Source organism: Bemisia tabaci, chromosome 9 (genome assembly GCF_918797505.1).
Source record: "Bemisia tabaci chromosome 9, PGI_BMITA_v3".
In the NCBI taxonomy this organism is placed as follows: Eukaryota; Metazoa; Arthropoda; class Insecta; order Hemiptera; family Aleyrodidae; genus Bemisia; species Bemisia tabaci.
In genome coordinates, this window is record NC_092801.1 from 26,706,111 (window position 1) to 26,731,829 (window position 25,719).

Below are 25,719 nucleotides of genomic sequence, written 5' to 3' on the forward strand. Positions count from 1 at the left end.
TTGACGTATTTCTGCCAAACGGAACTATGTGCATTAACACCTGAGACCCATGAGGATATATGCGTAACAGGGCTCACGTCATAATGCACATGGTTCCGTTCAGCAGAAATATTTCCAATTTACGACCAGCAAGCTCCTAATTCCTTATAAATAAACCAAACTATTACCTCATTCATAGATTTACTGATTTTATACAAAAATAAATTATATCAGAATGTTCTTAGTGCCATAATACAGAGGGATTAAACTTTGTAAGAAAATAAGAAAACCGTTTTAAATAAATTTGTTGTTTTATTACAGAAATTCTCTATTTTTACTTTAACTCAGATGAAAATTTACAAAAACTATGTACAAACAATGAAGACCCATAGGCGAAAACCAATTCACAGTTTTGCTGACGATTGCTGCGAGCAGATGGCAAGATTCCCTATGGAGCGTTTTACGAAAATTTCGTTTTTACAAAAGATCATTAAAAAGATGGGGCCCTAGTTGTCTTTTATTTGAGAGGAACTCAGGATAAAATTAATCTTGGAAAGTTAGTCTCGAGGTCATTCGGAACCGATCTGTCGACGCCTGCAAGAAATAAAAGCTACTGATACAAAATGCCCATTGTCTAAATTACCACCAAGTTTTCACCATTTTTTCGCCACACTTAAACAGATTGTGAGTTTAGTGACAATGAAGCGACCAAAATAAGTTGGGTCAAGCAGATACAGGATTCTGGAGCCGATTGTTTAAATTAGTAGAAAAAGCGACAGACAAAGATGACAAAAGGAATGTGAAGGGATTCTATTGGTAGTGGCGGGTGGTTGCGATGGACAAAGAGCGTAGGTAATACACTAACTAACTGCACTCCACGAGAGACACGATAGATATGGCCTTGTTACACGCTCAAATTTCCGTCAAATTCCGATCAAAATGATGACCAAGATGGCGGTCGAGAGTTATCTAGATTAATGAGTAAAATTAATTAAAACAGCGTGTTGATTGAAGTAAGCCTGAAATAAGCACGTTGTGTGGAAATCAGATGACGGATGAGCCCCTCAGTTCCATCATCTACCATCAAATTTTTGCAGGTCGCAGAAATTTGATGGTAGATGGTGCGCACCAGTCACCATTTGATCGGAAATTGATGGGAATTTGAGCGTATAACCAGCACATTAGTCCATCATTTTTTCCGTCCACAGCAAGAACGCAGTAACTCCACTCAAAACTTTGCATTTTATTCAAGCACGTACTGTTGTATTACGAGAAAATTCAGTTGCCATAAGCCTTCATTTTTTCATTTTTAGTTCCGAATGGTACAGCGGAGGTGTATCAAAAAAATGAAGTATGAATATTTGTTAGGTTTTTGTAAAACAGCATTTTGTCAGAAAAAATTGAAAAAGTGTTTGTTGTATGGACATACGGCGTTTATACTTTGGACGGGAGATTTACCCCCTTAGTCTATTAGAACTACCCAATTCAACCAATACTGCCGTGCTAAGGAAGAACACCGTATGAGCATTCGAGAGTTGCCAAATTTCCTCCGATAAAATGTATATTTTTGAGAAAAATTATGAATATTTTTCCTTGAAATTTTCAGACACTTTAGATCCAATTACAAACAAAATTATCTGAGAAATTGGAGGACAAATATTCACAAATCCCGAAGATTAGTGATTTGCCTATGGAAATTTGGCAACGCCTGAAGGCTCATACGGCGTTTTCCTTAGCACGGCAGAATAGGATAGCTTCATGCGCCTTACGTCTTCTTTGTCTATCAACTACAACAATCGGCCCGAATCTGGTCCGGGAGGTGGATCTGAAGATAGTACGTCAAACCGAAGGTAAGTTAAATCAGGGTTGCAGAGCTTTTAGCCTTCCCATTTTTTGAACTGGTCTTCTAGTTTAAAAAACCGCTTTTTCCCCTAAATTTTCGAAGCTAAGAACCTTTTTCTTCTCTTTATTCACAAATTGCCGCGAATTTCACCGCGATTTTTTTTAAAATCACGCAAATTTTAACGTGACTTTTTTCGCGCGATTTTGCCGCTACTGCGCGCTAGCCTTCCAAATTTGTACAGCCTTCCCATTTTTTCATGCGAGCGACCTTGCGATCATGATTACGTAATCGGGAAGTTTCTGCAGTCTGCACCCCTGTTGTTAAAGTCGGATTTGAAGAACACAGACTTCCAACATTAGGAAAGTTACAAGACGCGGCTGGGTAATGAAAGGGAGGAAAAATAAACAGTTATATTATTTTACTTAGAAGCAGCGGTCTTTCTAATGTTCTGGAAATATCAGATCCCTCTATCTGCTTGGCCTTTCAACTGTTAGGTACAGATACAAAAAATAATTACCGTAACACCTACAGATAGTTCGAACATAAAGCTAACCTCTTAATCTTATCATTTTAAATTGACCTCCATGGATGCGAGGGTTCTTCAAAAAGTAAAGAGACAATAAAATTTCGTGCAACCAATTAAAAAACAGGTCAGCACTAATGGTATTCATAAAAAAGATAAAGGTTGAAAACTCTAAGCTCAGTTCTTAAAACCAGTATTTTCTTCGAAGGGTAAAAATCGTCGCTCCTCTGGCGTGAGGACGTATCTCAATTTTTACGTGAGCCCTGTTTTATATATAAATCCATACTTTCTGAGGCTCATGTGGGAATCGAGATACGCCCTTACGTCGGTGATGCGACGAAATGTGACAGCTAAAACACAGTATAGAAATTGGTTAACTCTCTTACAGTTAGGAAAAGGAACAAAAGCGGAACTTAATTTTTGGAACCCCTCATACAAAACCATGTCCATGTTGTAAACCCTAATACATTCAAAATTAGTTAACATTGGTAAATAAACGACTTGTGAAACCAAATTTAGAAAGTCCAAAAATAGAATCATGTTCAAAAATTCACACAGGAGCTGTTCATAAAATAAGTAATGCTTTACGGGGAGGGCGGGGCCAAGGAGAGCGCTACGCCATTTTAGCTCTACGTGCGAAATTTTAGGGCCCTACGTCACAAGAGCGTTACAAGGGGTGGAGAAGGGGTCGGAAAATCCGAAATTTAGCATATCCAGGGTGTCTACTAAAACGGGTTGGCCAAAAATCAGTGCTTTTACAGCACTTTTTCAGTACATTCACAAGAAATTCAGTACCTCCTCAACAGAAAAATTCAGTACTTTTTCAGTACCTCCAACAGACGAAATTTGAAAATTTTCAAAAATTTTAATTTCCCGCTCAAATTGCGACAAAAAATGAAAAAAAAACTCCGGACTTTGTTGCTAAATTTCTGCTTTTTTTCAGTACTTCCAGACCGCCCTTGAAAAATCAAAACTTTTTTCGGACCTTCCGGAAATTTCGGACTTGCAGGCACCCTGATATCAGGGTGTCTAATTTTTTTCATTTTGAGAAATCCTGATGAAATCCTGAGTTTTCCTGATTTTTGACTGCTAAATCCTGATTTCATAATTTTTCCAAATCCTGGTTTTTTTGCGGTGAAACATTAAAATTTCTGCAAAAGCGTATTCGAAAGCAGAACTCTAGAATTAACGATAAAAAAAAAAATCTGATCGAATGGCTGACTTTTCTCAAATCCTGATTTTATGATCGATTTTTCCTCAAATCCTGATAGAATCGGGAAAATCGGGAAAATTCTAATACTAGACACCCTGAATTTACTTATTTTAAGAACGGTCCCTTGTTACACTAAAAACAGGATAGACAAGAGCAGCAAACAAAATTTGCAGGTAAAATCGATATATTCTCTTCAAGTAAGAGGTTGCTTGCTGATGGCAAGAAAAGGTCGAATATTTGCCCACCCGCATTCCTGAATTTATTAGTATTACCTAAATTCCTTTTTAAGAATAAATTTAGGCAATGAGAGATGATACATTGAAACTTTCTCAGGATTAGACAAAAAGCTTTATAAACATGATGTTTCAAAAAAATGTCCAGCCTTATACATTTGATTATTAACTTCTATTTTGTTAGACTATACCTCAGAGTTTGAACAAAGCTATCACCACACAGTATTATTAATGGTTAGAAAAATCACCGGACATGCAACTAGAAATACAACATTGAGTCTCCTAAAAAGATTTATAACAATGCAAGGAATATTTTATTCATGGGACGTGCAAAAACCAGGAAAAAACTTAGAGAAAAAAAGACAGACAGCATGCAGTAGTCAATATGTTGATGCTTCCTCTCAATGCTCTCCTTTAACATGTGTACGTTAAGGTCTAGTGGAGCCTTTTTCCTCTAGTTTTCTCTTCCTGCGCCCTCATCCTCAGTTACTCATTTATAAATAAATAAACAGGCAAAAGTATGAGGTATGGACGATGCTGTAATTGACAATTGAGAATTCCACGTGGAAAAAGAAAGGAAAACAACCTACACTATGGTCGTCTATGGTCGTTATCAGAGTAATTAGATGATGCAAAGTTCAAGGATTTCCTAGAGGATTTTGGCGTTTCAAAGAAACATGTTCAGAATTCAAGGTTATTTGGGGATTTCAAATTCTAGAAAATTTTCAAGTATGGACATTTTAAGGAATCATGACCCAATAAAGTATCACGTATCACCGGAGAAAGAAAAAGGAAGGCACACACCTTTTTTCAGGTATTCGGGAATATTAAAAAGAAAAATTTTTCTTAGAAACAGACAATTTAAAAGGATATAATAATTTTCTTGAAACGCCAAAACATTCTACAGGAAATAAAGAGGGGCTTCAAAGAATTTAAAAAAAAAACCTCCCTAGATGACATGGACAGTTGGACACCTAATAAGAGTGAAGGGCTCATGGAAACACATTCCCATGCACTGTCTAACAACATCATTTTCAAGGCTCTGGATAAAAGCGTCATCATTAAATGGAAAACAACAGGGCGAACATTTTTTTCTCGTTTCTTTTTTCCCAATACCTTCCTTACTTCTCATAGAAAAAGTCTTGCCTGATAGGGGCTCCCGGGAATTTGAGATTCAGACATTTAATGATCTTGAGAAGGTCAGAAGTATGTTTAAAACCGAAATTTAATGAAATTAATACTTAGGCATTCTAACTTTTTGCTCAAAAGAGGAACTAGAAAAACACGCGTCTCGATTTCAAATTCTTAAAATTTCTGCTTGGTTTCAAATTTATCATGAAAATTTTACTTGATAATCATGCTTGAAATTTTCATGGCTGCCTTTTTAAGAGGGCGAATGAAAATTGGGCAACACGAGATCATGTAATATCAATGATGGGTCATTTTCCAATAAAGTAAAATATTGATGGCAAGCATGTTCTTCAAGCAGAAAAAAATGTATAGGAATGTTCAAGATGATAAAGTAGCTTGTCTTCAAATTAAAAAATAAAACATGGCGGAAAATTTGCAAAATCGCAAATGGAGATATCGATAATGCGATATGCGTACTTCCGGTTACAGCGTTGCAGACTTCCTGTCATACTTTATTTTCTACATATGGGAAACAACTAGCAGTCATTTCTCGAAAACCTCGCTGATTTTTCCTCCAACGTGAAGAACATTCAGCTGAAATTTCAATCCATGGTGTTGGTTGGTTCATCTGACATTATAAAAAATATAAAAGGAATGGAGATTTTAAGACACTGAAGATGTCTATTTCCGCAAAATCACCATCGATAGATGGTTTCAGACATCAATGCTGCCATGCTACGGAAAAACGCCGTATGTACATTCAAGAGTTGCCAAATTTCATCCAGTTAAATGTTTATTTTTCAGGAAAGTTATAAATATTTTCTCTTGGAATTTTCAGATGTTTATATCTGATCGCGAATAAAATTTTCAGAAAATTTTCAGGAATTATACGTATGCATAGATTTCCCTGAAAATTTGTATTTTAATGGAGGAAATTTTGCAACGTCTGATAGTTTCTACGGCATTCTTCCTTAGCACAGCAGAATAAGATGAGCAATCTGGGATGACACAAAAGGTAAAAGGACACATTTTTTTCTAGTTCAACTATTCATGAACTCATCTAAGTACAAAAACAGCGAGGAACTATTAAGTACCCACCAGACAAATTCATCATAAAGGAAAACAAAAACAAGCAAAGAAAATAACAGAGAGGCTTTGATTCAAGACTGGCCGCCTTGGAACTTATTTTAAACTTACTCCTGCCGAGTTTTTGTCGGTGAAGAAATTCTTCAAGATGAAAACTTGACCAAGACTTATCAGGAGGATGGCGGTGAATTCCAGAAGCGACCAATAGAAGACCCGCTTGTTTAGATCGTCCGCTCGCTTCTTGCCTTGGGCTTCTCGCAGACGGTGGTGAGTTTGATAATCTATAATTGAGGTGAGGGATTTGTGGATCTCTGATGTGACAAACTCCAGCTGTAACCGATCAAATTTATTATTGTAAAAAAATGTAATAAAAAGCGGAGGGTATGAATTTGATCGACATGAATTGATCGAGAAAGTATTAAAAAACCGGTATCAATTCGATGGACATTGACATGTATCGATCAAAAAACAAAATCGTGAATCGATCGCTGTGAATCAATTGACACAGACTCGATCAACAGTTAATTTAATGTTCTGTGGGCATTTTTCAAAATAACAGCTCAATAGAAGACACCAAAATTCTGAACATTTCGGGTCAACATCATTGTATAGGGCCACTCAGATACGATACAGAAGAGCACCTTCAACCCACAATGTAATCTTAATGTGAAATGCTGATACCACTATTCGTGCGTGACGACAGTCATTTTGCATACCCGGAAAATTGAAGGTAAATCATTGACCCTGGCAACAAGATACGAATTTTAACGATGTGATTCACGTTTTTTAGGGAACAAAACCTCCGGGGCTGCCCCACCTGACATCCAAGAAGCCCAACCCCCAAGGGGCTACCCCCCTCGGATTCCAAGAAGCCCAACCCCCAGGGGCTGCCTCCCTAGGCATCCAGGGAGCCCAACCCCCCATGGGCTGCAACACCTGGCATCCAAGCAACCCCCCAAGAGCTGCCCCACCTGACGTCCAAAAAGCCCAACCCCGCGAGGGCTGCCTCAGTTGATATACAAGGGGCCCAACCCTGCTTATAGCTCACTCCATGATTGAAATTTCAAGGATCAACCTTAATTATAAAAGAAATATAAGGTGAAATTTTCAAGTGATTCTGATCATTCGTTTGGCTGTAAAACCATTGGACAGACTTGAGACATCACAGTACTTAGGCACAAATAGCGCTTGTAATACTTTGACTGGAAGGTGACTATTTACGTTTCACCTACATTTGAATCTTAAAATTGTGATAAAACTTGTACTGACCTGCGTCATGACCGTGACATGATCAGCACCTGGCAAAGGCTGTTCTTCGCCTACTTGGAAGTCCATGTAGACCAGCTTGTGAGAAAATGTTGAAAATTCATTACTAAAGCATACTGTGTAAGTTCCACTCATAGGAGCAGTAAATTTATGACTATCATACTGGGCCTTGACTTGGCGGTATATCACATCTTTAGTAGGAGCTTCTATTGTTACATCTACATCATAAGAACCTCCGGTCACAACCTGAAGGGCGAGAGAAAACAAGCGGATTAATAAATTATGCAGAAGTTAAGGACCCAATACAGGCACACTGGTTTGACAAATTTGTTCCTCCTGGGAGGTAATTAAAGGAGAAATAGTACCCATAATTTGAGTCCAAGATTAAGGTTTGAAATCTGCTCATTCAACTCTACTTTTAGTGTATTTTTTAGTGTATTTTCCGAAGGAAAGATACACTATTGCGTTCTCCCTCATGGTGGGACCTAGACCTGGGACCATGTAAAGAACACCGATCTCGAGTCGTAGATCACGAATATATATGTCATTCATTTTCTGTCATATATGTATGTATGTATGTATGTATGTATGTAAGTATGTATGTATGGTTGTATGTAAGGGTGTATGTATGTATGTATTTCAGCCAGCGTGAGGAGTTTTCAGTTTTCAGAGCGTTGAGCGGCAGTTAATTTTTACGTCTCTTGAAACGAAACTTCTGGGGTTTATAATCCCCTAAGAGTACTTTTAAACTGTGCAGAAAAAATCGGAATACGTTAATTACTTTTCGCACAGCGAGGGGTCAAAGTGGGGGGGAGGTTTAATTTTGTCCACGCGATAACTCGAGTAAAAATGAATATTTTGAGCTGAAATTTTGATGGTAGTTAGATATCTACTAAGACTGGTTTCCTATTGAATTTCAGCGAAATCGGCCAACGCGCTCCATAATAGTGGCAATTTACCGTTTTTACGGGTGAGGGGGAGGGGGTAGGAGTTGCGCAGCCAAGGGGAACTATTTCTTGAAACATATCTGTGGCAAGAGGGGTAGGGTAAATGATTTCACTCCCCAATGTGACACTACCCTTCGGAAAATACACTCATGCCGCGGTAAATGCGCGGACTACAAAAAGAACCGTCCCCTACTTGCCGGCAACCCCACGGAAAAAAGCGGCAGGGTTTTTTTACATTTCCCCATGCAATGATTTTAAAAATTAACAAAAGGAATAACAATAACTGAAGTTGAAGATACATATCTAAGATTGCAACTTGACAGACTTCCGCTCAAATTTTATTTACATCTTTTTTTTAAAGGAAAAAAAAAGCAAACTGTCCTTGCGATTTTGAGTTAGTTTTTCTCAATGTGGTAATGGGTATTTTGTGAAGCGCTGTTTGGTTCGATGTAGAATTGTTTAATTGATAAGTACTCCATTTATTCAATGATTCATTTGACCCTACCATGTCCTATATAATGCTTTAGAATCAGCGAAAACTGAGGACAATTCTGCACCACAAAGATCCTTGATAATCATCACAATATCCTGTCAAATCACATTCGGGCTATATTTTTAACCGCGGAATGCATGCAACACGATGGTAGCAGTTCAGGGTGGTTCAACCGGCCTAACCGCCAGGCCCGCAACAAGGAGGGGGAAACCGGGTCCCTGGTACCAGGGCCCGGAGGGGGCCCGTGTTACCCGTGAAAAACCACTACGAATTCACATGCAACCCTTGTTTCGTAAGAAAAAGTGAAAAATTTACCCTAAAAATTTTGCAAAAGGTGAATAGATTTTCAGAAACACGCTGGGACACTGTAGAATTCTTCTTAAATTTTCAAAGAAGTATACTTCTTGGAAAATTTATATCTATTTTCAAGATTTTCAGTACAGAGGGATATTTTTAGTAACTGCGTTTCATTTTCTTCCGTCGTCAGATGCTAAGAGTCTCCAGTCTGGGCATCCTCGACTTCAATGCCTCATGGCTCAATTCCCTTGCCATAGACAAACGAAGGGGGAGTCCGGGGGGCCTGGCCCTCTTAGAATTGAAAATAGTGTCATATGCCCCCCCCCCCTCAAAAATAAAAATGTTCCAGATGTTTTGAATGCAACTATTCGCAAGTATTTTGTGCTGAAAGTAGAAAAAAAAAACATAATTATTCCGAAAAAATTGATGGAAAAATTCTTTATGGGAGCTTCAAAATGCGTCCGATTAGTCGTATAAAGTCTAGAATTTTTCAGGGGATGCCCCTCGGACCCCCCCCCCTCCGCGCTTGGGGCCCGGAACTTAAAACTGGTACCAGGGCTCGAGATGGGATGTGGCGAGCCTGCATGAAGGTTATTTTCATTTAAATCTTCCGTCACATTCTTACGGCGCAAAGATACAACTATTTGAACTCTCCGGAATGCGTAAGGTATCACGCCGCATTTGAAGGCGTTTTCAAATCAGCCAAGTTCCGTTATCGGAATAATCGTTTTGCATAGTTCATATTATTTTCTTTCCATTTCTAACCACTTGTTTATTAAAAATCCTCCTATAAAAACCACCCATTAGCTAAATGAAATTCTAGCTGGAGCGCACATCAGCTATACATTCACCACTGCAAATATGTCAAAGGAAATCGACACGCCCAGCGTGCACGGAGGCTATTTCCATTTCAATCTTCCGTCACACTATTACGGCGCAATGATACAACTATTTGAACTCTCCGGAATGCGTGAGGTATCACGCCGCATTTGAAGGCGTTTTCAAAACGGCCAAGTTCCGATACCCGGATTATCGTTTTACAGTTCATATTCTTCTCTTGTATTCCGCACCGCTCGTTTCTTTTTAATTCTCGTAGAAAAACCACCCATTTGTAAATACAATTCTAGCTGGAGCGCACTTCAGCTATGCAATCACCACTGCGAAAATGCCAAAGGAAATCGACACGCCCAGAGTGCAGAGTGCCCAAGGCTATTTCAATTGTAATCTTCCGTCACATTTCTAAGGCGCAATGAAACAACTATTTGAACTCTCCGGAATGCGTGAGGTATCACGCCGCATTTGAAGGCGTTTTCAAAACGGCCAAGTTCCGATACCCGGATTATCGTTTTACAGTTCATATTCTTCTGTTGTATTCCGCACCGCTCGTTTCTTTTTAATTCTCGATAAAAAACCACCTATTTGCTATATAAAATTCTAGCTGGAGCGCACTTCAGCTATGCATTCACCACTGCAAAGGGTTTTCGTTTTTGGATTGAAGAAAATGGAAAAACGAGAATACCCCGTCGAAACTTTCTTTGATTTTTATTTTTAAATCATTTCAGAAAATTTCCGGAAAACCTTCAGAAAACTACAGGAAGCTTCGTAAAACACATCGATTAAAAATAAAACACCAGTAGATGTGTGCAACGTTACAACCGGAGATAAATACGCGTTTATTCGCGCGCAGCCGTCGGTATTTCGGTTCATCCACGGCAGGCGCAATGATACGACTATTCGACCACGGATGTAGGCATGTTGCAGTCAGCCGGATTGAAGGCGCGTCAAACTGCGAAGATCACGCAGCCGCGTTCTCTTACCTGACATTCGCGACGCAGCAATCGCCGCAAACCTAGTACTGCGCGTCGCGTTTTATTTTTTATGGGTTCACGAAAAGAACGAACGAGAATATCGCAACGAAATTTTCGGTTATCTTTATTTTTAAATTATTTTGAAAATTCCCGGAAACTTTGTATAGTTAGTCGGAATAACCGATTTTTGAAAAACAAGGAAAATTCCGCGTAGGTATCCCGCTTGGATATCGTGGTAAATATGTTATTTATCGTGGGGTTTCAAAAAAAAAAAATCATAGATTAAACGTTTTTCACCCCAATATTGCGGCAAAAACGTGATTTTCCCAAAGGTTGAGTATCAACACAAAAAATAACGCGTTTTTCAAATTAATATGGCGGCAACTACGCGGTTTTTCCATCGGTTTGGTAGTTTTCGGACTTAATACCTATAGTGCTTATAGCGGAAGAGCACAGGCACGTCGGAATATGAAGCTCCTAGGGCCCAAAAGGGCAACTCTCGGTCTGATCCGAAATACGCTGGAGAGTAGCCGCTGCAAATCCTCAGATTTAAATATCAAACCAAGATGGTCAAGGATGTAGCAAGATGAGCGTCTTTTCGCAATACTGAGAAAATGTGTGCAAAAACTAAGTCAAATACCTGCTTTACAAACGACGGGAGAGTAGAATCAAATAAGTTTTGCTCTTGGAGCCATCGTTTTGTAAAAAAGTGACTTTAGTTATTTCAAGACTTCAGGATGTTTTCTGAAGTCCTCATACTCTTGGAAAGTCGATTTTAATAGTGGTCAATCTTCTTTTTCAACAGAAAAAATTTTTTGGCCTCTTTTATCGCTGGAAGTTAAGTTTTTTTGTCCGTACCGTAGACCAATTAAACAGGCTTGTTTTTCTATCAATACGTGCGATAATAATACCGTTTTAAGTTTTTTTGCACTCAATGAGATATATTCTTGTAGAAGAATAAAAAAAAATTTCCTTCAAAGTTTTTACTTCCAAAATTTAGCACCCAAATTGCTCTAAAGTTCGATTTATAGAATTTTGCGCCATCATTTTTCTCCCATAAAAACCGGGAAATGTAATTATACGATTAATTTTAATTAATTTCTTTAGAACTAACTTAGAAGATGTGGTAGACAACTTTTTTAAAGAATTTCTACAAGTTTGCTCTTTTTAAAGCTACAAATTGTACAATTTTTTACTGGTCTACGGTACAGGACAATAACGTTACGGCACGGACAAACGGGCTGCGGTAAGGACGAAAAGGCATTCGTAAATATTACTGTATGCAAGGGCCGAATTATAAAGAACTGAAATTCATTGGGGAATAAACTGCTAAGTTATAGCATAGCTTATAAGTGCCACTTTCATAAATAATTACAGGCAATAAAGGTAAAAAGAGTAAGTAAATCAGTTTTTCAAAAATAATGAACTGCTTTTATTTTAAAGTAAACGCATTAAATAATTAGGGACAAATCTTAGAAGCTGAGTTCTTAAAACAAGCTTGACAACGTTAGAACGTTTCAGGTGCACTTTTACAAAATAAGAAAGAAAACAAAAAGGTAAATTTATCGAAAATGTGGTCACAAATCACCTTAAATAAATATTTAAAGGACAATAAGAAAAAAATAAGTTAGATATTCACGAATAAATATTAAACGAATAAATTGCTATGAACTTCAGACAAAAAAGAGGACTCAAAGTTCTAAAAGGAAAAATGAAAAAAATAAAAGATGGCGATCCTTATGCAATCATCGAAAAAAAGCCTCCTTCTTCTAAGTCGCGTCGTACTAAAAAAAAATACGTCTCTCTTTTTTTTTTAAATTCCAAATTTGGTGATGGATAAAATAAAGTAAAGTGGGATGATCTATCAAACAGCGCACCGATTTTTGGATGACTTTCGCATTTTGTCCGTACTTACCGTACCCGGCCGCAACGCGCGTCAGCTACGGGCTACGGTACCGGACGGCTACGGGCTACGGTACGGACGGCTACGGTGCGGACAAATCGTGTGAATATTGGCAACGGTGCTCGGGCATATTCACGCATGTGGTTGAAATTCTGGATTTGAGGTTAAGATATCAGAGCGTATCAAAAATACCAAAATTCGAGAGTTTGAAGTGATTTATGCATTAAAAAGGTAGGTATACGGTAAGGACATCCTAGATGGTCGTTAAACCTAGAAACTCATAAAAAACAGTCAAAATTTACTGTTTCATTGCGGTTTTTTTTCCTCTGCTCGACATCAGCGTGTGATAGTCACGATAACACAAAAAAGTAAACAAAGTTGATAAGTGCTGCACTGTAACTGACGAAATGATGCTGAAAAAAGGGGGCTACGTACAGGACGCGAATTCCGCAGACAAGGTTGCATGACGCAAAGACGGTCAATATTTTCACTTATTTGGATGAATATAACTGAAAATAATAAGTTAGGTACAAATTGAGTGTGAATTTACAGCAGAAGTGGAAGTATTTAGATGCAAGATGATGGTTATGAAGCGTTAAAGTTGCGCACTTGAGTCGCAGACAGGCTACGGTACAGGACATTTCAGCTGTTTAGGGCCAAAATTCTCATATTAAATGGCAAAAACTGCGTAAAGCTATGTTGGGACCTGATTAAGCGTAAAATTTTGAACAAATTTAAAGAAAAAAAAGGTCAGATTTTTTCATTTTGAAGGGCTAAAAAGTTGGCAGACATGGTAGAGCAAAACTTATTTGATTCTACTCGGGACGTGGACGTAACGACTGTAAAAATAAAGCACTCAGGATAATTCGAATTCCTGCGATGGCTGCCTTTTGCGCCCTAAAAGCTCCATGACCTAACCTCCAAAATTAAAGACATGTCCGTACTTTCCCATGCAGGTGCTTTTGACTTACCGAAAGACTGAAATGGACTTTCGACGTCAGGGAATTTCGTCAAAATGTGTCCGGGAAGGGATTTTGAGTTTCTAAATTCTGTGGCAACCCTGTTTTCAGACTTCCCGGTGTGTGGTTCGTCTTTAAGCAATGCCTTGTCTAGAAGTCCATTTCAGTTTTTCGGTAAGTCAAATATTTACCACGATATCCAAGCGGGATACCTACGCGGAATTTTCCTTGTTTTTAAAAAATCGGTTATTCCGACTAACTATACAAAGTTTCCGGGAATTTTCAAAATAATTTAAAAATAAAGATAACCGAAAATTTCGTTGCGATATTCTCGTTCGTTCTTTTCGTGAACCCATAAAAAATAAAACGCGACGCGCAGTACTGGGTTATTTGCGGCGATTGCTGCGTCGCGAATGTCAGGTAAGAGAACGCGGCTGCGTGATCTTCGCAGTTTGACGCGCCTTCAATCCGGCTGGCTGCAACATGCCTACATCCGTGGTGGAATAGTCGTATCGTTGCGCCTACCGTGGATGTACCGAAATACCGACGGCTGCGCGCGAATAAACGCGTATTTATCTCCGGTTGTAACGTTGCACACATTTACTGGTGTATTATTTTTAATCGATGTGTTTTACAAAGCTTCCTGTACTTTTCTGAAGGTTTTCCGGAAACTTTCTGAAATGATTTAAAATGAAAATCATAGAAAGTTTCGACGCGGTACTCTCGTTTTTCCATTTTCTTCAATCCAAAAACGAAAACGAACACTGCGAAAATACCGAAAATCGAAAAGGCCAGCGTGCATGAAGACTATTTCAATTGTAATCATCTGTCACATTTCTAAGGCGCAATGAAACAACTATTTGAACTCTCCGGAATGCGTGAGGTAGCACGCCGCATTTGAAGGCGTTTTCAAAACGACCAAGTTCTGATACCAGCATTATCGTTTTGCATAGTTCATATTATTTTGTTTGGGCCTGGCCCTCATAGAACTGAAAATAGTGTCATATGCCCCCCCTCCCCAAAAAAAAATTAAAATTTTTCAGATGTTTTGAATCCAACAATTCGCAAGTATTTTGTGCTGAAAGTATAAAAAAAAAAACATAATTATCCCACAGAAATTGATGGAAAAATTATTTATGGAAGCTGCAAAATGCGTCCGATTAGCTATATAAATTCTAAAATTTCTCGGGGGATGCCCTTGGACCCCCCCCTCTCCCAGTGTAGGGCGCGGACCTTAAAACTGGTACCATGGTCCGAGGTGGGATTTGGCGGGCCTGCTAACCGCAGCCTCAACCAACCTCAGAAGAGCGGTCCAAGCATTCCACTGGAACACAAGGTACGCAGTGGAGGGCGCCAGTGGAACTGAATAAAAAAGAGATGCATTCGGTTGTGATCCTCTGCAGTTCGGATAGAAAAGAAGCCCTATCAAGAGTCCTATGTGATCCTGTTTTGATGTGAAAGGTATCACCTCCCAAGAGTTGCAATACGCCGCAAAAGAAGGTACCGGTTAGCCAGGACAACAATCCGTGGGATTTCAGTATAATGCAGGTGGAGTCTGATTTTGATACTCTCTCAAACCTCTAGAATCATTCTGTAAATAATATATGTATTATCAATCGTCAAGAGTGTGTGAAATAGGCAGGACAAGCTGCGCTGATAGCAGATAGCTATGAGTGATTGGATTGAGGTTAGGTTGAAGATGATAAGGAATATCACTACAATTACCTGAAATTCGAGAACACAAGTGGTATTTTTCTGAATTTCTTCGTAGAAACAATCTCGCTTGTTGTCAAGCAATTCAAAGGTTAGTTCGACACCAAAAGCAAATTCAGAAAGGACAGCAACTAGAACAACGCACACAATCTGCCATAAAGTCCGGCTTTCCATTTTTATTATTTAGTTATTCCTCGCCTACGAAACACACTAAGTACAACTGAACAAACTGCACTTGAAAAAATTACACATTATAAGGACATTTTCAAAGGTAAGGTTGACTTCAATTTAAAACCACGTACAATCCGGGATCCGGGAAAACCTCACGAAATGCCGATTACACTTCGCAGGTACGTTTACACAGACAACTTGTTTATGAAAATTGAGTGATAAGAGATAACAAGGCGTGTGGATAGAAGTCTATCTGCCATAAATAGTTGCTTGAGTGATGACGCTAATCGAGAGATTTTTTAAAAATTGATTTTATACCGAAAGAACTTTTAATTAGTGCTCGAGATGCTTCAAGTTTTGATTATCAAGGCCGTGATATGAGCGAGCCGTATTGCAGGTGTAAAGTGGTCTTCTTCATGACGTGGAGTTTCGTACAGGCAGGAGGGGGGTGTTTTGGTTTTAATTGACAGTAAAAATGTAAACATTAGATCCTCTTGTACAATGTTGTACACTTGAGTCATATAAAATTATATTCATTGATGAGTTTGTGGTGATTTTATCATTTTTTAATGATTTTTCGGTAAAAGCTGTCTCTAAGGACTTATATTATGATATTTAAGTCCTCCTAGTTTTTTTAAGGCTGAGTTTGACCCGTGGTGATGTCTAGTGATAGTGAACTCCAGTCATTGCTTGCTTGGTTTCTTCGCTTTTAATTTCCTCTGTGTCAAGCAATCGTCTCAATTTTTCTCTTGACCTTGGATAGCTCTATTCCATCACTATGATCGAGGTCTCCGCGAAACTCATCGGGGGCCCAATCTTCATGCCTGGTGAAACTGTAGGCTGCAGCGTTACTTTTACCAACCCTCCAGTTTCTACGGACAAGAAGTCCCACTGTAATTCGTAAGTATTTGTTATCATTGAGAACTTTCAGAATCCTGCCTAGGAGTTCAAAACTATTGAGCTCATGACTGACAGAACCTACAAGGTTGTACGTGAGAAAATGGGACTGGGTGCGGTGCGGCAAGGGGCCTTTGAAAAGGAAACGCTGATTCACATTGAAAGAAAAATCATGAATTTAATACAGAATCTTGGACGATTTTAAGTAATTAGGAAACAACAAAAGTTTCAGGTATTCTGGAAGAGCAAATAGTTTTTAAAATGGGCAGGCAAATTGAAGGAAATGAGGCCCCTAAAGAAGTCTCTACATCCCTGAACTATCCCCTCCCCACTTCTTACACATGCGGTTCCTTTTCTCGAAAATTAAAATTGGCTTTTCGTGTGTCCAAGGATAACTGTGCAGCAATTCTGAGGGGCTAGGACTTCTTGACTATGTCGTCACCTCTCGGCCAAAGTGTCACAAGCGCCATGTGAAGCTTCAAAAGTTCCGCCGTTATTCTATTTTTTTACAGAGAAATTGTTGGTTGAATCTGTTTGAAAATTTGATTAAATTTTACCAGCACCACAAAAAAAATTCAGCAAAATTTTCGGACCGCTTCGTTGAACAATTTCTCTGTAGAAAAGTCAAATGGCGGTGGAAATTTGTAAATGTTGCATGGCACTTGTGATACTTTGGCAGGAAGGTGACGATGTAATCAGCAAGTCTCCAGGAGTGTTGTATTAAAATTGGAAGGCTGAGAAAATGGATTCTGAACATGAGAGTTACAGTTATCAGAAGAGTGACACGAAGAAACTACTAATATTTTGGCAGCATAATATGCCTTGAAAATGTTTCCAAAAATCTTGGTTTCGCCTATTACCTAATGATGACATTTTCAAAATCTCCTTCTCTCTCTTTAATGCTTCTTATTGTCGTTTATTCATTCATTCATTTATCGTTTTACAGGGAAGTTCTAGAGGTCCTTGCCTGGGCCAGCGCTCAAATTCACTGCTTGTGCTCAACAAATGATAAAATTTCCGTCCCTAGGATAAAAGAAACGTCACCTGGTGCCACATCCGTGATTAACTCAGGTAAGCACTCACATTTTGTCTGTACTTACAAAAGCAATTGCAGCACAATTTTCTCGTGGAAAAAATGCAAAGAAGACCAAATGTTGTTCCGACTACTCCGTACAGGTATTGGCAGACACAGTCTGAACCGCCAACTTAGCCAGGTATGACTCTCTTGGAAGGCCAAGGTTGCTGTACTGCCGTGCCAAGGAAGAACGCCGTATGAACATTCGAGAGTTGCCAAATTTCCTTCGATAAAATATTTATTTTTGCGGAACCTAATCAATATTTTTCTCTGAAATTTTCAGGAACTTCAGGTGAAATTGCAAGCATAATTATCTGAAAAATTGAAATGGAACTATTCATAAGTTTACCAGGAAATTCGTGTTTTGTCACAGAAAATATGGCAATGCCTGAAGCTTTATATGGCGTTTTTCCTTAGCACGGCAGTGTAGGCGTAACATTACAGCTTTGCTGAAGTGGAGACCTAGCGATTTTTTACATGCTCCTAAGTGTAGACCACTGTCACAAAAGGATGTCACAAGAACACCAGTTTTCAAAAACATCAATGTTGAAAAATCAAAAACATACCTAAGTATCTAAATTTTAACGTTTTGAAATTTTCATTCCTACCTTATTGTAAAAAGAGAGGATCACTAGGCATGTATTTGTGAAATCTCTAACAAGTATACTTGAAAGGAAGAATGAAATAGACATAATTAAGTACAATAATGTTAGATAAAATCAAAAAATTAAAATGTACAGGTAATCTCCAACATTGCAAACTGCGATACACTGATTTGCAATTTGCATCTGAAAATACCATGAAGAATTATGACAACATTGTGAAATGTTCAGGGCTTGTGGGAGTGACCACTGTAGCTACAGGGCCATAAAAGACAATTCTTGTAGGAAGCAGGATAACTGAAATTGATCGCAAATAGTCATTTTTACACGCTTACTTTTTTCAGATACTTCTTTCATGCCATGTCAGGGAGACAAAGGTCAAGTAGTTTTTTCAACTACTCCTAGAATCCTATTTTGTGATCTGAGTCTTTCACCCGGAGAAAGTAAATCTTGTAAGTTCCTTTTCATTATTTTGCCACACTAATCTGAGCTCTCTAAGTCTGCAATGTAAACCAAGGAATTTATCTTTTTTTTTCAATGCATTTGAAATTGAAGTGCACTTTAAATCATAAAAAATAATCTTTGAGAGTTTGAATGAAAAGATATCATAAAAATTATTATTGAGTCACAATTATCTGAAAATGTTTACCAAAATTATAGTTGCTAAGTATTTTCTAAGAATTGCCATTAGTGCACCTTCTGGGCTGATTTTTTTCATTCCTTTTTTTTATATTTCCAATGAAAATTGAACAATTTTACGGATTTCAACAAACGGAGTCCATATACTCAATTGTTACTCCCTCTGCCCAGTTAATGTGGTCTCACAACTACTAAGTTATCGGTGAATTAAAATTTTATCACAATTATGAGAAAAAATTGTATGATTTTTCCACACAAAAAAAAACCCAAATTCCTTGTTCGAGGTCTCTTGGTTGGTTGGATTCTCTTTTAGCAATGTCAGTGCATCACTGAATTTACTTATGGATGACTGTCCTTGAAAAAAGGTACCTTTGTGTTGAAAACTATAAACTGAGTCAATGGTAACATCATCTTAAGGAACATTTCTCAAACATGTTGGCACAAAAAACGCCAAGACACATTAAATCTAAAGTCGTTGAAGCCGCTGAAAGTTTAAATTTATAATATCTCAGTTTTGAGGAGAAGCTATTTCAGTTTTTTTCAGGTGTGTTTCAGGCTCTAAAAAAGCAAGAAGTCTTTTATTCTGCTGTGGCACGGAGAAACAATGCATAAAAACTCAGATGTTGCTCAATTTTCTTGAATGACGTATTAATTTCCTCTAAAAATTATGAATCTGGAAGAAATTTTCTTTCCTTCTAAAATTGTTAGTAGGTACGAAGGATAAAATTGTCACTAAAATGCTTTGCAAAATTTAAGGGAGAAAATTCGCAAGTCATTCGGATAATTTTTGTTTTATTTGAGGCAATCTAGCAACTTCCAAACGTTCAATGTTGCTCCTCAGCAAGGCAGTTTTAGCGTAAAAATTGAATGGATCACTGGCAGCTCATTCTTTTGGAGATCAGGAAGTGTCCTCCGATGAAAGCTCAAATTCCAATCTTTCACACATCATAAAAATTGCTCTCCCAAATGCGTCTCCATTCACAGAGTTCCCTTTTCCTGTGGGAGATCACAAATGTTGACATCGCATGCCTAATCTATGGGTTCAACTTTTGTTTTTCAGATTTATATTCAGAAGTTTTGCCGAGTGAATCTCCTCCGTCTCATAACGGTCAATTAACCAGATACTCGTATAAAATTACCATTGGAACCCAAAGGGTGAACCAACCAATTAAATCACTAAGGATACCATTCAGGGTACTTGTAATTCAAGGTTTGTCCCTTCTGCCTCAAAAATAAATCTTCTTTAATGAAACTGCGATGATCAGAAAATTTCCTTGTTCCTTGCTAGTTTCAGCAGCAATTAGTTCTTGATGAATTTTTTTTTATTTTTTCTATCAAAACAACTTGCATTGAAAATTAACACAGGAGATAAGTACTGTACATCATAAATTTTGACGAGTATGTAATCGGTACAGATGTAAACTTTTTTGGAAAGAAAGTATGCATCATCTGACTGGCTTTATAAGCGGACTGAATATTTTCTGAGATGATTTTACAATGCTCTATGTAGTCTTTTGAATGCCTTTGATGATGGATTCTCACCATCTTAATTTGTTATAGAGTCCTTGCCAAATAAGTGAATGCACTTTTGCTTACAGTGCAACAGAAGATCCGCCATCTTGATTCTTGTATTTACTTTCAATGATCATTTTCTGTGTTCATCCTGAGTTTTAAATCCTTTATTTTCCAAACTTATATTTTTCCTTTATTTGCACAGGGTATTTAGATATTAGCGGATGTGAAGACAGCATCGATTTATCACCCAGTAACCCATTCCTAGAGAAAAAGGAAACAGAGCAAGAGTTAGGCCCTGCTTTACAAATGGTGCAAGTAAGTAATTCTTATCGGCACTATGCCTATTTTGCAATTGATGCTTCTCAATTTTGAATAATTCACAAACTTGAAGTAAAAAGCAACTCTTGTCCTCTACGTCAAAAATTATTACAGCTTTTTTTAAAAAGAAATGTCGACTCACACAGTTTCACAATGAGCAATTCACTTGAGCCATTTTAAAATTAAAAATGACTGTGTCTGTTTCGTAAACTATCCTAAGCCTAACATATTGCTCGAAGAACGAAACATTTAAAAACCAAACCGGAAAAGGAGTGAAAAATTGTCTAAGGATCAGACTTGCACGATTTATTGAAGATGGATCTGTATAATTGATAAATCGTTGCTCAATATACTCAACTATCCTGTAACTATTGCTTTTATACCAATGCTTTCTTTGATTTTATGATGTTAAATGAAAGAATTTACCAATTTTTATGAATATAAATTTATAAAGGTGGAAATAATTGTATGTATCTCTTTGTTCTTTTTCACTTTATTTGTTATTACATGTCATTTTTTTTATAAAACATACGCAGTAGACGCACTTTTGTAGTCCATCCATTTAAAAAAGCAAGGTGAAATATTCCCTATTTTTCCTCAGTTTTTATTCTTATTTTAGCCGAAAAAATTCATAGAATCCTCCAATCAGTTTGAATTTTGCTTAGCTTCATTTCTGCGATTATAAATTTGTTCTCCTGGGATTTTTTCAGAATATTACTGCCAGGAGGACTCCCAATTGTTACAATGTAACGAATCCTCGAGGTCAAGTTGCTCGGTTCTGCCTCTACAAGCAATGCTACAAACTAGGTGAAGACATCATCGGAAGCTTCGATTTCTCGAATTCAGTCGTGCCATGTGTCCAGGTAATAGTTTGTCAATTTTTTATTTTTCCATTTTTAAATGCAGGTTAGATACACAGATGAGTTTTTTCCTGAAAGAAAAAATTGAATCCCCGGAAGAACCTTTCGCTTTGTGCTAAAGTCTCAAAAATAAATTTTCTCAGTAGCTGCAATCTCACAGGTTCTCTTTGTTTTCGCACATACCAACAATTTACTTTTTTAATTACCTGAATCAAGAGTTACTTACTAAGAGCTTAATCAAAGCTAAGAGCCAGACCTCCATCAACTCCGATTCAACTCTGTCATATTGATGGCTAAATTTGAAGGTATCACAACTTGCGAAGTTTCAAATTTTCCGGTCTTATTTTATTTTTTAGCCGAGAAAGAAACCAAATTATTGAGTAAACTTCACAGAATATTCCTCCAACAAAGGAGAAAACGCATGAAAATTCTCAAGTCATTTCGCTGATATGTTTTCAAATTGCAAAGAAAAACATTTCTTGAAGTCTGCATTGTCGCATACCAAGATGCAAATGGTTTCTGAGTTTAGACATCTATACTCCAGTATTTGATGTGAATTTTCACTCTTCAACTTGAACCAATTTTTAAGCTCAACTTTGGAAAATAGTCTTTTGTTTTGATAAAATGGTCAGGCATCTTTGAAAATGGACTTGGAACAAAGGAAAATTGAGGCTCTACTGAAAAGAAAACCTCAAATCAAATTTTCACATCCAAATTTATATTCCTTGCAGCCTTTAAAGTTCTAGCCGAAAAAAATTCATTATTAAGTAAGTTCAAAACCATTATCAACTCAACTATATTTGGAGAGTCACTCAGTTTTTTCTGGCTAAATGCTACCAAGAAGTTAGCTAAGAAAAGCCAGCTACCGTAGAGCTCAGAAGTTATAATGGCATCAAATTGTTTCTTTTTTCCAGTTCACTGTTACGCTGCAATGTGAAGAGACACTATCGGATGAGTACAAATCATTTGCCCGGCAAGACAAAGCAATATCAGGTTTTAGCAATTGCCATCAAGTTTGTTTGTACATGAAGTATTGCACTCTCAATTTACCGATTCCTCGGCATGTCACACCCATGTTTTCTACACAACTAGGTAAAGTTTAAACTGAATCGCAGTAATTAACAAAAACTTCATGGCATCTTTCAAGTTTTGCTTTCAACTTTTTTCTGTTTTGATTATTTTCTCTTTAACTTCAGTTGTTTAATTTCTCATCAATATAATTTGGATCTTTTCTATTTAATTTTAATAGGTATGTGCATCGTTTTTTCTTTTCAGTGGCAGTAAATTGGAGGCTACATTTCGAATTCGTAATTTGCTCAAAGGATAGAGACGATATGTTGTTGAAAGATGGAACCTGGCAGGGTCCAAAATCTCTTGACATTGAAACCATGGTGTGGGATTTACCGATCCAGGTTTATCCTGCCGCTCCTACTCCTGATATTCATGCGCAGAACAAACACACAATGGTTTTTTAAAACTAGAAACTCAACTTATTCCCAGTTTTCCTTTCTAACCTGGAACTTTCTCAGTCAACATGTAAGTAAATTCTGAGTTCATTTGGACTACATTTTGCAATGGACCACTAGACAGGGTACGAATTTAAGCATTCTAATACATGTTTCTTAACCAAAATTTCATGTAGAACACGATTCGCGCAACGAAAATTACTGAACCCAACTCTTAGCGAAGATATTAACCTTTTTATTTCACATTGGTTACGAGGAATTCGAACTGGCTGCTCACAAGAAACTCAAAGCTCTACGTTAGTCAAATCGCGCACTACAATGGTTTCAGCAAGCTTCTCAATCGAACAATGTTCATTTCCCACCATGTGTTGAACAAACTATAAGCAATTTGCTATAGCTGAGCCAAAGTGTTAAGATTGAGGTTGCCAGATTTTTTTTATCGCATAGACGTTCATGATAACGTTTACGAGCGATGTGAATCACGTAGAGCATTGAGTTTTCATGAGCGGGTCGTTTCAATTCACGCATCAAGAATCATCAAATATCTTTGTAAGGAGTTACTTTCGGTAATTTTCGTTGTGTGCATCGTGTTTTACGTAAAATTTTGGTTAAGAAACATGTATCAGAATGCTGAAATTCGTACCTTGTCTAGTGGTCCATTGGAAACTACTACTTCTAGCCCAGCTCACAAACAAGGCATGTGCCATTTGTTTCCCCACGGAGATAGGTGTTTTTATGAATGAACCAAAAATAGTAGTTTCCAATTGAATCGGTCATTCTCAAAAAGCCTTTAGGGGCACATAATCGAAACTTGAGTTTTTGATGGTCCTGTTGTGTTTAGATGTAGATGCACCTTTTAACGTAACGAACGGAAAAATGGACTTTCAAGGCCCAAGAAACATCTGAAATGTCCAGTCACAAGACGAAAGCGTCAAATCGCTATGTAGTAATCGCTTATCTTGATTTGATCCAATTCGAATCTCTTACTCAGTTACCTCAAATTTTCTAGAATGAGGGGGTAAATATTTGTTCTTTCAGGTCAAGGATGTTGCTGTTTTTAGATTTAACTAAGTCTTGGCACTTGTTATCAATCATCAGTAAGTAGGTAAAATATCGTTGTATTTTATGTAAAGAAAGTGTAAATGAAAGTTTTTGGGCATATCACAGCTTGAAATACTAAAATTTTGAGTTTAAAATAGGGAAACAGGTTGAAATAATGTTGATCGTTCTCAGAAGGACTCAAATGCCAATTTCTGCTTTCCACTCAAATGGAAGGAAAATTTCTACAAGAACCACAGTCTGATTTTTAATTGTAATCTTCTCATATAGATGGAGAAAAATAAATGCATTAATGTATTTATTTTTCTGACCTCTGAGATGTAGAATGGATTTTTTTTTTTAATATGACCGATACAATTGCAAAATGTAGTCCATGTCTTATCTAAAATGAGAGAGTCCAACTCATAAAATCTTGCAGGGAAGAATTATGACAAAAGACCTTTTTCTTCTGTTTCCGAGCAAATCTAGTGCCATAACAGGATATCAGTCAGAAGTTTACACATTTAGAGAATCCAGTAATTTGCAGGTGCCCATGTAAAATTCAATGGGGGTGAATAATATTCCCTACTGAAAATCTCAAAGAAATCCATACACTATTTAAATATTTCTGCCCTTTGTAAGATGATTAGCTTCGGAAGCTTGCTAAAGTTTTGGAAAACTTCAGATATTTATGCAGTAAAGAATGACCAAAGCCCACAAACAAACAAAAAATTGTTCTTTCAGACCAAAAACTTTTCAATGACCTCAAGTCCAGTCCTTGTGGCTAAGTGTTCTGCCGTGCTAAGGAAGAATGCCGTATGAGCCCTCAGGCGTTGCTGAATTTCCTTCGACAAATCACTAATTTTCAAAAAAGTATGTGAATATTTTTCTTCCGATATCTCAGGTAATTTTGCTTGCCATTTGATCTGAAAGTCAGCAAATTTCAATGAAAAATAGTGATAATTTTTCTCTAAAATAAACACTTTATCGGAGAAAGTTTGGCCACTCTCGAATGTTCGTACAGCATTCTTCCTTAGCACGGCAGTATTGCTTAAACCTTTGCATAACTCATTTAATGCAACACATAACTTTAAACACCTAAAATTAGTCCAATGAGACAATGTTGTGTAAAGAATCAAAAATAATGTGCTGGACTGGGCCTTACGTAGGTCTTACTAGCTTGAGTCATCTGTTAAGTTGTAAGCAAGCTCTCCAACTGACTAATCCTGCTGAGATTTCGGTCATATTTATGAGATTTGCGGACAGCTGCACCCAAAAAGGGCTTATGTTTTTATTTACTGAAGTGAACAACTAACTAAAAAAACGGGAAAATCTCTACTAGCAGGCAGAAATTTCTGTTCCCGCTTTCTGCCAATTTGATTGCGAAATTGAGAATTTTATTGATCCCTAGAATTTACCGGAAAGAATTGAAATTTTCCTGGATCATTGTGCTAACACACTGCGATAGTCTTTAAAATCAAAATTTCTGAGCAAAAATTGACTGGCTACTGGTGAATTTTTGAAGCAATACTAATTTAAGGCTGATAGTTTTAAGAAATTTCAATTGTTAAATAATTGTTGATGTTAAGAAGCATTTATTTTTTATATCATTTTTTGAATGATTAAGATGAACATTAAAAACTCAATTTCCAATCGTTTTTTCCTTCAGAAATTGCATTCCAACATATTTGACCTCTACTAATAATTTCAGTATAAGAGACAGAAGTATATATGTGTAAGTCGC

The 25,719-nt window shown here is 37.4% G+C and overlaps 2 protein-coding genes across 2 annotated transcripts; one reads left to right on the forward strand and one right to left on the reverse strand.

The window, feature by feature from the left end:
* Window positions 1–271: 271 nt before the first annotated feature.
* On the reverse strand, window positions 272–15,753 carry p24-1 (transmembrane emp24 domain-containing protein). The gene is made up of 4 exons (XM_019052445.2): window positions 15,407–15,753; window positions 7,278–7,520; window positions 6,120–6,338; window positions 272–573 (listed from the first exon to the last, which is right to left on the reverse strand). The coding sequence occupies exons 1-4, from the start codon at window positions 15,566–15,568 to the stop codon at window positions 523–525; spliced, it is 675 nt and encodes a 224-aa protein (XP_018907990.1). The 5' UTR covers window positions 15,569–15,753; the 3' UTR covers window positions 272–522.
* A 285-nt stretch (window positions 15,754–16,038) lies between these two features.
* LOC109037672 (RAB6A-GEF complex partner protein 2) lies at window positions 16,039–25,628 on the forward strand. Its single transcript, XM_019052444.2, has 9 exons — window positions 16,039–16,465; window positions 17,409–17,533; window positions 18,484–18,591; window positions 19,839–19,988; window positions 20,496–20,608; window positions 21,322–21,474; window positions 22,386–22,563; window positions 22,747–23,045; window positions 23,596–25,628. Exons 1-8 carry the CDS (start codon window positions 16,344–16,346, stop codon window positions 22,944–22,946), a joined length of 1,149 nt encoding a protein of 382 aa, XP_018907989.2. The 5' UTR covers window positions 16,039–16,343; the 3' UTR covers window positions 22,947–23,045; window positions 23,596–25,628.
* Window positions 25,629–25,719: the final 91 nt, after the last annotated feature.

What these genes read in the sequence shown, in the direction of transcription:
- p24-1 (XM_019052445.2), bottom strand. Translation starts at nt 15,568, where the DNA reads ATGGAAAGCCGGACTTTATGGCAGATTGTGTGCGTTGTTCTAGTTGCT. An exon ending in CTTGTGTTCTCGAATTTCAG is followed by an intron (nt 7,521 to 15,406) that starts GTAATTGTAGTG and finishes CTCGCCCTTCAG; the next exon opens with GTTGTGACCGGAGGTTCTTA. An exon ending in CCGACAAAAACTCGGCAGGA is followed by an intron (nt 574 to 6,119) that starts GTAAGTTTAAAA and finishes TATTTCTTGCAG; the next exon opens with GCGTCGACAGATCGGTTCCG.
- LOC109037672 (XM_019052444.2), top strand. Translation starts at nt 16,344, where the DNA reads ATGATCGAGGTCTCCGCGAAACTCATCGGGGGCCCAATCTTCATGCCT. An exon ending in CAGTCGTGCCATGTGTCCAG is followed by an intron (nt 21,475 to 22,385) that starts GTAATAGTTTGT and finishes TCTTTTTTCCAG; the next exon opens with TTCACTGTTACGCTGCAATG. An exon ending in CATGTTTTCTACACAACTAG is followed by an intron (nt 22,564 to 22,746) that starts GTAAAGTTTAAA and finishes TTTTCTTTTCAG; the next exon opens with TGGCAGTAAATTGGAGGCTA.